The sequence below is a fragment of the Sminthopsis crassicaudata genome, chromosome 4 (assembly GCF_048593235.1).
Source record: "Sminthopsis crassicaudata isolate SCR6 chromosome 4, ASM4859323v1, whole genome shotgun sequence".
NCBI classification, from domain to species: domain Eukaryota; kingdom Metazoa; phylum Chordata; class Mammalia; order Dasyuromorphia; family Dasyuridae; genus Sminthopsis; species Sminthopsis crassicaudata.
The window spans coordinates 186,024,485-186,037,415 of record NC_133620.1 but is presented as its reverse complement, the minus strand read 5'-3'; the positions used below and the strand labels follow the sequence as shown (position 1 = coordinate 186,037,415).

Sequence of the window (12,931 nt, the reverse complement as noted above, 5' to 3'; positions counted from 1 at the left end):
AAAGAGATAAATTGCTACAGAATCATAGCCCTAAAGGCAAAAAAAAAAAAAAAAAAGCATTTGAAGTTTGTTTAGCATTTTAAGCTTAAAAGACACTCCATTATTTCTAAAAATTTTGTGTTTTGTCATAAGCATTATTGAACAGTAGTGTGAGTTCAATTTTTTATACCCAGATCATTGTCAAGTCTCAGCAATTCTTTATTCCAATGATCCTCTGTAGTTTCATACTCAGAATCTGAAATGCAAGCCTGTTTTTAACCCTAGACCTTGGAATTTTGCCATTACAACGAAACAGCTACTTGTTATCAAAGTTGAATATATTTCAGTCATCCTGCTTAGCCACTTTTTCTTTTTCTGCTTGGAGAGCAGCCAGAAGTGCATTTCTTCAGCCAAAAGGAATTCTAGGTCTAAATGCAGTATGATTCTATTCCAATAGGATATGCTTGGGTAGGTACTATATATACATCAGCTACTGTGTCAATTCAAGCTTAGTTGGTTCATAGGGCTTCACGTCAAATGAGTGAAACATTGGATTAATAACAGTTGTGCCCTTTGCCCTTTTAAAACTGCAACTCTGCATTTCATTCACATTAGGTCACTAAGATTTGCTCTTTGGATTAGCTCACTTTTCATGACAGATTACATAAAATTCTATTTTAAGTGAAAAAAAAATACCTCTTAGTTGATTCTTTCACATAATGGACTTTCAGAATTGTCTTTGAACCAATCAGTATTAAAGGAATACTTAGAATGCCCATGGATTTGTTTTTTATTTTGGGACATTTAATCCTAGATAAACTGTCTTCATATTTATAAAAAGAGAAGCAATAGGAAAACCCTGATCCATTTACTTCAATAATCCAGTGAACAGAAGCTCATCATGTGTGAAACATGGCTTTTTATATGTTTCTTCTTGAACAAATCATAAAACAATTTGTGGCTTCATTTGCCATACTGTTAATCTTCTAGAGACCACCCTTGGATAGCCTTAGTCATAATCATTTAAAGACAAAAGCAGGAATGTGAAGCAGGCAATGATAAAAGAAGCCAGATATAGTTATTGCCTTGCACACACCATCTTTTGCCCAACATTCAATAGTTATTGTTGTTTCAGCCTTTTTTTTTTTTTTTCAGTTCAGTTAGGCTCTTCATGACCCCATTTGGGGTTTTCTTGGCAAACTTATGGTTTGCCTTTTCCTTTTCGAGTTCATTTTATAAATGGTGGAAAAAGGTGTAAATGACTTTTCCAGGGTAACACACCTAGTAAGTATCTGAGATCTGAGTTCAAGAAGAGAATTCCAGCCAATTCTAGATCAGCACTGTATCCACTGTTCCACCTAGCTTTCCTTTTTAACTTCTTAGTCACAATATTTAAATTATATCTGAAATTTTGCAGGAATAGTCAAATTTTATTTTGTGTTTGTTTAGAGGGAAATGAATCATTGCTGAATGTATTGTGTGTAGTACTGTAATTTATCCAAAGATTAAATAAATTATTTGAGGTAGAAATGCTAAAATAGAAAGGGATATTGAAACCGAATAAACTGGACAGTTTTCTTCCTTCATTTTATAATCAATTGGTAATATATGTTCTATTTTGAACAGTCAACCAACTACATTGCTAATGTATAAAACTGTGCTTCCTACATAAGGTAACAGGAAATGGTGTCAGAGTAGAGTTTGAATTCGGGAACTTTAGAAGAAATATATAATTGAAAACCCCATGAAATATTCTCTATGTGCTAATTCTAATACTAAAAGAACAAAGTACTAGTACCATGTACCTGTACTTACTATAACTGGTATTGTACTTGCTGAACTTCTAATCAGTAAAGTCTAAGTTCAAATCTGGCCTTAAGATTCTTGCTAGTTATGTGACCCTGAACAAATCATTTAATCTTTGTCTATTTTCAGTTTTATCATAAAAAATGTGCATCAGAATAGCACCTCCTTCCCAAGATTATTGTGAGGATAAAATGAGATAATTTTATTGGTTTTTTTTTTAATGATAATAGTGTTTTATTTTCAAAATACATGGAAAGATAGTTTTCAGAATTCACACTTGCAAACTTTGTTGCAATATTTTTCTCTTTCCCTTCCTCCCACTCCTTCTCCTAGACAATAAGCAATCCAATATGTTAAACATGTGCAATTCTTCTATACATATTTCCACATTTACCACATTACACAAGAAAAATTAGATGAAAAAGGAAAAAAGTGAGAAAGGGGGGAAAAAGCAAGCAAACAACAAAGGCAAAAATACTATGTTGTGATCTACATTCAGTCCTCATAGTCCTCTTTCTGGATGCATTGGTTCTCTACATTACAAGTCTATTGGAATTGGCCTGAAGCATCTAATGTTGAAAAGAACCTGATTATTTCTTATAGAACAATAATATGCCATTACATTCATATACCAAAACTTATTCAGCTATTCCCCAAGTGATGGGCATCCACTCAGTTTCCAGTTCCTTGCCACTATAAAAAAAAAAAAAAAAAAAAAAAAAAAAAAAAAAAAAAAAAAGGTTGCTACAAACATTTTTACATATGTGGATCCTTTTTCCTTTTTTATGACCTCTGTGGGATATAAGCCCAGTAGAGACACTGCTGGACCAAAAGGTATGCCTTTGGGCATAGTTCTAAACTGCTCTCCAGAATGATTGGATCAATTCACAACTCCACCAACAATGTATTAGTGTTTCAGTTCTCCCATATTCTCTACAACATTTTCCTGTCATTTTAGCCTATCTGAGAGGTGTGTAGTAGAGTCTCACAATTGTCTTAATTTGCATTTCTTTAATCAATAGTGATTTATAGCAGTTTTATATGATTAGAAATGGCTTTAATTTCTTCATCTGAAAATTGATTGCTCATATCCTTTAACCATTTATCAACTGGCTTGTATTCTTATGTATTCAAGTCAATTCTCTATATAGTTCACAAATGAGGTCTTTATCAAATAGAATATAAAAAAAACTTTCCCCCTGTTTTCTGCTTCTCTTCTAATCTTGGCTGCATTAGCTTTGTTTATTAAAAAACAAACAAACAAACAAACAAAAAAACACCTTTTTAATTTAATAAAATCAAAATTACCTATTTTGCATTCATTAGCCATAAATTCCTTCCTTCTCCACAGATCTGAGAGGAAGATTATTCCTTGTTCGCCTAATTTTCTTATAGTATCACCCTTTATGTCTAAATCATAAGCCCATTTCGACCTTATCTTGATATAAGGTGTTAAATGTTAGTCAATGCCTAGTTTCCATTGCAGTATTTTGCATTTTTCTCAGTAATTTTTGTCAAATACTAAGTTATTATCCCAGAAACTGGAATATTTAGGTTCATCAACCACTAGATGACTATAGTCATTGACTTAGGATAGATAGAGGGAAAAGTGGGGTGGTTAGTCCTCTCTATAGGCAAACAGAATGTCATTATCAAAAATATAGAAACATAAATGCATACAGTGTCTTTGAGTAATGAATAAACTAGAAAGTATGATTCATGAATGGAACATCATGTTTAAGGTATAAGTCATCACACAAAGTATTTTTTTTTTAATAGCTGTCAATTTTGCTTATTGTTAAGGCTTTGGTATAGCAGGAAACTCTAGCTCCATTCTCTTCAATGCACAGATGCCATTCCACAAACTGGACATTTTTCTATTTCTTGGATTATCAGTGTAACTAAAGAGGTAATATAGCATTTTAAGGTCACCCAATGTAAAGCTAAAAAGGGACTTTAGAGAGCACTAAACTAACTGCTTTATGTTTGCAGATAATGAGTGAAATTTGAATTTGTGACTTTGTGACTCCAAATGCAACATTCTTTCTGAAATTAGAGATTCCACAGTCTGAGAAATCTTTTTCCTCATCAAATATTGATGGGATTATCTGGGAAATAAACTGGGAAGTATCTCTTTCAACCAAACTTTCTAACCACTTTCTAACTGCTATAATGGCAGTTTCAACTTTTAAGATACTACATAGATAACAAATTGATTTGATCTCTAAAACTTAGTTACTTTGTTCATTTGGCAAAGATTGCAAAAAGCCTGAGATAAGGCAAGGGGAAAAAAGACTGAGTAATGGTGCAAGTGTGTCTGCTTCCAGGGGTTGACTCCAAGCCAAAACTACAGGAATGTAGTGATAGGTTTCTTGCATGGTGAAAAGCAGACAAGATATATACTTTATAGCATACTGTAAACATGATAAGTCCATGCTTAACTTAGAAGCATCAACCACTCCTGCTCACATTCTGTTCTGGTGTTTGTAGACCTTCCCTCACGTAGCCTTGTTTCAACCAATCTAATACCAGGGCTTTTGATCTCTGGACATAAATTGTACTTCCCCATTTCTGTTTTATAAATCATGCTGTGCTCTATGCCTAGTTTTTTTTTTTCCATAGTCTGCCTCAAATGCTACTTTTTATCAGTAATGACCTTCCCCTTGGACTTCACATTTTGTTGTTTTGTCAAGGCAGTTGTGCATGACTCTTCATGACTCAATTTGGAATTTTCTTGGCAAAGATACTGGAATGGTTTGCCTTTTCCTTGTCCAGTTCATTTTACAGATGAGGAAACTGAAGGGAAAAGGGTTAAATGGCTTATCCTGGATCACATATCTAACCAACATCTGGGGCCAGAGTTGACTCAAGGAGATGAGTCTTCTTGTCTCCAGGCTCTACACCCCATCACTGTACCACCTAGGTCTCCTAGAATTCACATAGCATTTCATTTATACCTCTCTTATGGATTTATCTCTTAACATTTTGCATTATAATTGTCTTCCTTTTAGACAGAAAACATTCTGGGGGCAAGGATTATCGTCTCTAAAAATGTTTTATCTTTCTTAATTCAGTACTGTGTATATAACAGATATTAAAACAATGTCTGTTGAAGTCAATGGATTTTTTTCTTTCAAGAACATACTGATTCAATGATTTTTCAGATTTGTCTTAAAAGTAATTACCATAATGCAACATTAATATAAATTAACTTAAAAGCAATTAATTAAAGTAATTTATATTTTTACAAATAATTGCACTTAGGGACAGCTAGCTGGTGCAGTAGAAAGAGCACCAGCCCTGAAGTCAAGAAGACTTGAGTTGAAATGTGGCCTCAGACACCTAATACTTCCTAGGTGTGTGACCCTGGGGAAGTCACTTAGCCCTAATTGCCTCAGCAAATGATTGCACTTGGCTTGTTTCCCTTTGGTTTTAAATGACAATTTCATTTTCTTCTGTAATAGCACATTTTATTTTTATTATTATTTTTGAATATGCATATTCCTGTTTCTGCTCCTTCCCTCAAACCATTTAATTCAATGCTTTGTTATCTGTCAAAGTTAAGAAAAATCCTTAAAAGTTTCTCATGGCTATGAAATATTCTGTTTTTGCCTTTGTCTCTCCAGCACTTAGCATAAATCCTGGCCACTATAAATGCTTTAATTAGTTACATTAATTAAAGCACATACATTTGAAAACAGCCTATAGAAAAACTTTGTAATTCTCTCATTCATTACTTCTTTCATGCCCAGTTAGTCTTTTACAGAATTTTTATATTGGCTAAAAATAAATAAATAATTTTTATTAAAAAAAAAAAAAAAGGAAAGTTTGATCACATCTAGTTATATATGGGCACCAATGAAATTATCAAAGAGTATCAACACTAGATCCAGGATTTATATTTTATAAAAAATGCTGCAAGTTTTTAACCAAGGAAGTTTTCTTCTTTCTTCTTCTGAAATATTGAAAGTTTTCTATTTGTAATCATGATAGAAATATTTATTGAAATAAACTGGTACTAAAATAGAGTTGACTGGAACTTTTGACAGTAACTAAAAGTAATTTGTTGACCCAATTTTCTGTACTTACTCAACTTTAGGCACTTTATTTTTGCTGTGGTTTCTTTGTTATTTCCCAATTTTCTTTCACACAAAGTAGATTTAGTTTGAGTTTTATAATCATAGAAAGGTAGAGACTAATATGTCATAAGGAACTGTGATCACTACACCTTTCATGTGATCAAAAAAACAATTGCTATTATACCTTAAGTTTCAGAACTTAAATAACTTTATCTGCCATATAAATTTTATACCTTATATTATCTGAAGGAAACTGAGGTTTTGATGTCTTGTATTTCATCTTCTACTTTAAACTTATTCTTTTAAAGCATTTAATGAAATAGGTGGATGTAACATGCAGTTTCCAACATCAGTTCACAAAAAACTTAAGATCAGAATACATGGGTTCAAATTTCAACTCTGCAACTTGCAATTGTAAATTCAGAGCTATAAAAGATCTTAAATGTCTTCTAGTCTAACCCCTTTATTTTACAGACGGGGAAACTGAGACTTGGAGAGCTTAAATGACTTGCCAAAAATGACAGAGGCAGAAATGAGCAAGCACCTCTTCCACTGTTTCACTATACATGTGTGGTCATGGAAAAATCACTTAACCTGCTTGGTCTGAATTTTCCTTTTTTGTAATATGAGGGGAATAAACTACATGATTTTTAAGAATCCTTCCAATGCTTATATCCCAAAGAAATACTAAAGAGGAGAAAGGGACCTATATGTGCCAAAATGTTTGTGACAGCTCTTTTCATAGTGGCTAGAAACTGAAAGATGAATGGATGCCTATCAATTGGAGAATGGTTGTATAAATTATGGTATATGAAGGTTATGGAATATTATTGCTCTGTAAGAAATGACCAGCACAATGAATTCAGAAAGGTTTGGAGAGACTTACATGAATTGATGCTGAGTGAAATGAGCAGAATTAGGAGATCATTATACACTTCAACAATGATACTGTATGAGGATGTATTCTGATAGAAGTGGATATCTTCAACATAAAGAAGATCCAACTCACTTCCAGTTGATCAATGATGGACAGAAACAACACCTAGAGAAGGAACACTAGGAAGTGAATGTAAACTGTTAGCACTACTGTCTATCTACCCAGGTTACTTATACTTTTGGAATCTAATACTTAACGTGCAACAAGAAAATTGGATTTACACACATATATTGTATCTAGGTTATACTGTAGCACATGTAAAATGTATGGGATTGCCTGTCATCTAGGGAAGGGAGTAGAGGGAGGGAGGGGAAAATTTGGAAAAATGAATACAAGGGATAATGTTATAAAAAAATTACTCATGCATATATACTGTCAAAAATATATAATTATAAAATTAAACAAAATAAACAAATTAAAAAAAAAAAAAAGAATCCTTCCAATGCTAAATATTGTGTCACTCTGAATGAGGTAGGAGCAAAAATAAGTAAAAGTACATTTAGTGGATTGATGAAGCATAAATGTGTGTGTATGTGTGTATATATATATATATATATATATATATATGCATGTGCATAAGCTTGACATAATGGAGAGGGAAAGAGAGGAAGTTAGGCAGAATGCTATAATGGATAGAATATTGACTTTGAATCTTGCCCAGGAAGACCCATATCCAGATACTACCTAGATGAATAATTTAAACTTTCAGAACTCTAAATTAATCTCTAGGATTATCATTTGCAGAGAAGATACCAACCTGATTTTGTAGAGAGACTTTCCTTTTCTGAGAGTTCCTTTAAGCTGATGAAAGTACAAATTCAGAATTCACACACATATACATATATAGACATGTAAAGATATTCAATATAACATGACTTATGCATATCCATATATCTATATATGTCACACAGTATAGTGCAAAGTTAACTGTGTAGGGAATCAGGAGTCCTAGTTTTTAGTCTTGACTCAATTAATTGAACAAGCATTTATTAAGCCTTTACTATGCACAGTATTAGGCACTGAGGATAGAAAAACAAAAATAAGCCTTTCTCTACTGTCAAGGAGATTAGACAAATCACTTTATCATTCTGGACCTCATTATTTGAGTATCAAGGTTTCTAATCTTTTTTATGTCATTTACTGCTTTGGTGAACTGGTGAAGCCTACGGACTCCTTCCTCAGAATAGTGTTTCTAATGCATAAAATAAAATACCTAAGATTTCAAAAGAAATCAATTATATTAAAATATAATTATGACAGTCTTTTTAAAAGCAAATTCATGGATCCCAGATTAAGAATCTCAAAGTTAATCCATATCCAGAGAGAAAATTATGGAGACTTAATGCTGATGCAAGTATGCTATTTTCACTTTTTTGTTGTTGCTTTTTTTGTCTCATGTTTTTTTCACTTTTGTTCTGATTTTTCTTTCATAACATAACTAATTTGGAAATATATTTAAAATAATTGTACATGTATGACCTCATCAAATTGCTTGATGTCTTGGGGTGAAAAAAATTGAAATTCAAAACCTTACAAAAATGAATATTGAAAACTCTTTACATATATATAATTGGAAAAAATAAAATACTATTGAAAAAAAAATTTAAAAGAACCTTAAGCCTAGATGAATTCTAACTATGCTCTTAAATTGCTTTGAAGATAGTGCTACTTATTCACTGATGGTAAGACATGCTCCAAAGTGTTTCTTTTTAAGAAACTGGAATTAATTTATCATTCTTTTATGCTTAGTCTCTTTTATGACTATAGAGAAATTGGGAAAACGGCTTAGTTGATTCAATCTTTGTGATCATAGAGAAGCTTACTGGTATATATAGTAATTCCACTCACAAACCTTAGTTTTATTACTGCTAATATCTCACAGATAAGCTAGCCAACTATTGATGATGTGAATAAACATGGGAAATTACTGAGTTAAGGTTCTATACTTCAGGGGAATCTCTTGTACATCTGCATGTTCCTTTGTTCTTGTTTCTTATAGCTCCTCATGTTGCTATGCATAGAGTAGGTATCCTTCAAGTGCTTGCAGGAGGAAAAAAAAGGAAAGGGTAAAAGAAGCAAGTTAAATACAGTTACTAAGAATTAGAGATTTCCACAAATGCTGGATTGGTTTTGAAGATCTTTATTGCTTATAATTATTTATATAAAGGAAAGTGATTAGAGGAATTACTGCTCCAAATTACCTAGTTTATTAACCTTTTAGTTATTAGCCAGTAATAATGGCAATGTTATTACAAATAGCCTGAGCAGAATTGGCAGGCCACTAATAGAAAGTCATTGCTTTCATTTTGGTCAGAATTGTTGACACTTAATGGGAACTTAAGTGTTTTTTAATTTATTCAAGAAGGTCAGTTTGACCAACATATAGGGTATGGAGAGCAATATTTAGCAAGCCTAATAATTTCAAGTCCCTAATCTACTATTATTATAACTAGATAGAAAAAAACACTTAAGTTCCTATTATGTGTTAAATTCTGAGCATACTGGTTAGAAAAAAAAAAAAAAAAAACAGTCCATTCTCCCAAGGAATTCACATCCTAATTTGGGGAAACAGCACAAAAAAGAAGATTCAGATGAAAAAGCCTAATAATCTTTAGGATGTATTGATAGATGATATGTAATATCTGTCTAGAGAATATAATGGCTAAATAGAAGATAAGGCGGGGGGGGAGGGGGCATAAAATAAGGAAAAGTTCCCTGCCCTGGACATAAAAAAATTTTTTTTATTTAACAAACATGAAACAAAGTGAGAATTTTCATATACATAGTGGAATATATCCTTCCACATAAAGACAGGCTCGTACTTGAAATTCTACATCTCCATAAAATGCAGGCTGCTTTTCTTTTTAAGTATGTGATAAACTCACAAAGCTATCTACTTATAATTTCTTTTTTGGCCTTCTTCTGTTCTCTTTTCATCTCAAAACCACATTTCAGTGACTCACTTTTCTTTTTCTATTTTTTTTTTCTTTTGGCAGTATCACATTCCCTCCTTCATACAGAATCCCTCCTCCCACCCTCACCCCTACCTCAATCGAGGGAGGAAAAACCTTTATAACAAATTCCCACACTGACTGCATCAGTGTCTTACACATGACATTCTGGATTCTGTTTCCATGCTTGTTTAGCCTCATGTCTAGAGTGACCTCCTCACCTCTGCCTCTTGGCAAACTTAGCTTCTTTCAAAGCTAAACTCAAAGACTTCTACAAGAATCCCATTATGATTACCCCACTTTCCAATGACCTCTTTGTAAAAAAAATTATTATGTATATGTTTTTATATTAATTTTCTATGTATATATATATTGCTCCCCCCCCCTAAAATATAAGCTTTTTGAAGACAGAATACACTTTTGTTCTGGTATTCCTCCCTCTTAGCACACTGCCTGTCACATAGTAAACACGTTATGCATACTTTTTGAATGCTAAATAATTAAATCACATTTAGCTTTGACACACATAGGATGTTTCAACAAAGGAAACCATATGAGTAAAAGACAGTTTTCAAAGAGGAAGAGTGAAAACCCAGAAGGAACATTAGGGAAAATTTTGAATAGCATCTGAATATTCTGTTCTACATACACACACACACACACACACACCATATACACCAGAAACTGATTCCTTTATCTCTCATTAAAAAGCAATCTATTCGAAGCTTTTTTACTTTCAGAAGTCTAAGGACTGAAAGAGTTCACTACAATCACATTAGATATTCATATTCAGCATTTTTTTAAAAGAAGTATCATTTAACTACATGTCCATAAACCCTTAAAATATGGATTTAGATCCATGAGTTCTATAACTTAATACCCCAGAAGTATGATGAAATCTTTTGCAAAATAGGTCATTTACAATTATACTGCTTTCTCTTTTGCAGGCTAGTGAAAGATGCTCCTTGGGATGAGGTCCCCCTTGCTCATTCTCTGGTTGGTTTTGCCACTGCCTATGACTTCCTGTACAACTACCTGAGCAAGACCCAACAGGAGAAGTTTCTTGAAGTGATTGCCAATGCCTCAGGATACATGTATGAAACATCATACCGCCGAGGATGGGGGTTTCAATACCTGCACAATCACCAGCCTACCAATTGTATGGCTCTGTTGACGGGAAGCCTGGTTCTGATGAATCAAGGTGTGTGAAAATTCAAATAAGGGAGTAGATTTATGATACTTGTATCCATCCTATTTACCATTTTTTCCTGAGTAGGAGTAATTCTGATTGCTTGCTATATCCTTTATATTTCACATTGGTACTTAGATCTTAAACAAGCTCGTGACCTGGAGTCATAATGGGACATGTACTAGCTAATTCAAAGTTGTATTTTCTTTGATTTTTGTTAATTATATTAACTTTAATCTATTGAATATAGTATTATTGTGATCTCCTTAGGCTACATATCAGAACAAAAAGTAAAGTGAATATTTGGCAATTATCCAGTGAATTCTGGCACTGAAAATAGCTGCCTGGGGTTAAAAAGTTCATTTAGAAGTGATTTGAATTGGCTGTCCAGACTACTTAGGCTCACAGGATAATTATCAACATACCACTTCATTTTTCCTTTGTAGACATACAACTTGAGCTTACAGCATGACTGCCAGTTTTTCATTTCCCTTTGCTCTAGGGAGGCCTCATTGGACCAGCAAGATTATAGAATTAGAACTGCAAGGGGCCTTAGAGACCATCGAATTCAATCTTTTTTTACAGATGGACAAACTAAGTCACAAAGTGCTTAACTGTCTTGTCCATAATCACATAGCTAGTATCGGAGGCAGGATTTGAACTTAGGTCTTAGTCTATAAGTGCCTAAGATCCATTGTGGAGTTCTATAAATGACTTTTTATATCTATTATTTTTAAAATAATGAAGTCACTTTCATGAAAACTGTTAAAATATTCAAGGAATACTTGGATGCTAGGGGGGAAAAGTCAGTGTATTATAGGTCTCAAATATCCCCTTGCATATTATTCATTTTGAGGATTTTATCTCAGTCTAGCTTTCCTTTTGTCCTTTATCTACAGTATGTGCCCTGAGAATGGAAATTATTTTTAATATTCACCTCAGGAAAATACAAACAGGAAGGAAAAGCTATTCTTTCCTTTCCCTTGATAAATATGATGAATTTCAAGGCCCAGGCATAAGAAGAGTAGCATGATATAGCAAAAAGAATACTGGAATGGAATGCGAGGTTAGAGGCAACTGAGAGGCACTGTAGGTAAACTACTGGCCCAGGAGTCAGAAAGATGAGTTCAATCTAACATCATTTTCAGGGAAAAAATCCTTTCTATCTAGGCAGTACAATGCTCTGGGGAAGTTGGGAGGAGGTAGATATAAGAAATTATATTATTTACCAAGAAACAGGTTACATGAATCAGAAATAGAATTTGATCCTGGCTTTCCTCTTAACTCCAAGGTACTCTTCCCTTATTGTCACCTTTCCTTTCTAGATATATACATTAATCAAAATTAATCAGATAAATCAAGGGGATAGAGTAGCATTTTTATTAAGAAACTATATGTTTTTTAAAAAGTAAAGATAATTATCATGGAAATCTCAATACAGAAGCTCAGGGTGTGTCTTCCTATGTGAAGATCCAAGAAGGAATAAAACATAATTAAAAAACATCTAAGTAAAGAACAACAGAATAACGTTGTAGTGAGACTATGTAACAGACCACCTAGGAAAAGATTAAATAACTGGTACACAAATGAAAACTTGTCCAAAAGACATTATATTGTAAGAATGGGGAATTTAAATTCTCCAAAAGAGAACTTGCCTTTAATGGTAATTTAATTCTGCACCAAAGTAGAAAAAACATCAAAGGGGAATAACTGTCATGGATTTGATTCTAACCAAACAAGCAGGAACTAACTGATCTTTTTAAACCTTGAAAAGAAAGGGATTACTTCACTTTGTGATAGAAATGGAAATAGTCTGACCCACATCTTTGCATTAGGAAGCATAGATTTCAGAAGGCTCATATAAAAGACAGGAAGAATCCCATTTCAAAAACCTAGATTTAGATTCTGTATTATCATAGTGAATCCTTCCTTTCATACTTGGATATCTTTCTACCTTATTTTAGGAATCCACGAATCCATGATTCCTTTG

The 12,931-nt window shown here is 33.1% G+C and overlaps 1 protein-coding gene across 3 annotated transcripts in view; it reads left to right on the top strand.

Moving 5' to 3' along the window:
* DSE (dermatan sulfate epimerase) overlaps positions 1-12,931 on the top strand; it is a 92,424-nt gene that overhangs the window by 67,586 nt on the left and 11,907 nt on the right. For all 3 annotated transcript variants that reach the window (XM_074310044.1, XM_074310045.1, XM_074310046.1), the window contains one exon: positions 10,700-10,953. In XM_074310044.1, the coding sequence (XP_074166145.1) occupies positions 10,700-10,953 (254 nt within the window). The remainder of the gene's footprint in view (positions 1-10,699; positions 10,954-12,931) is intronic.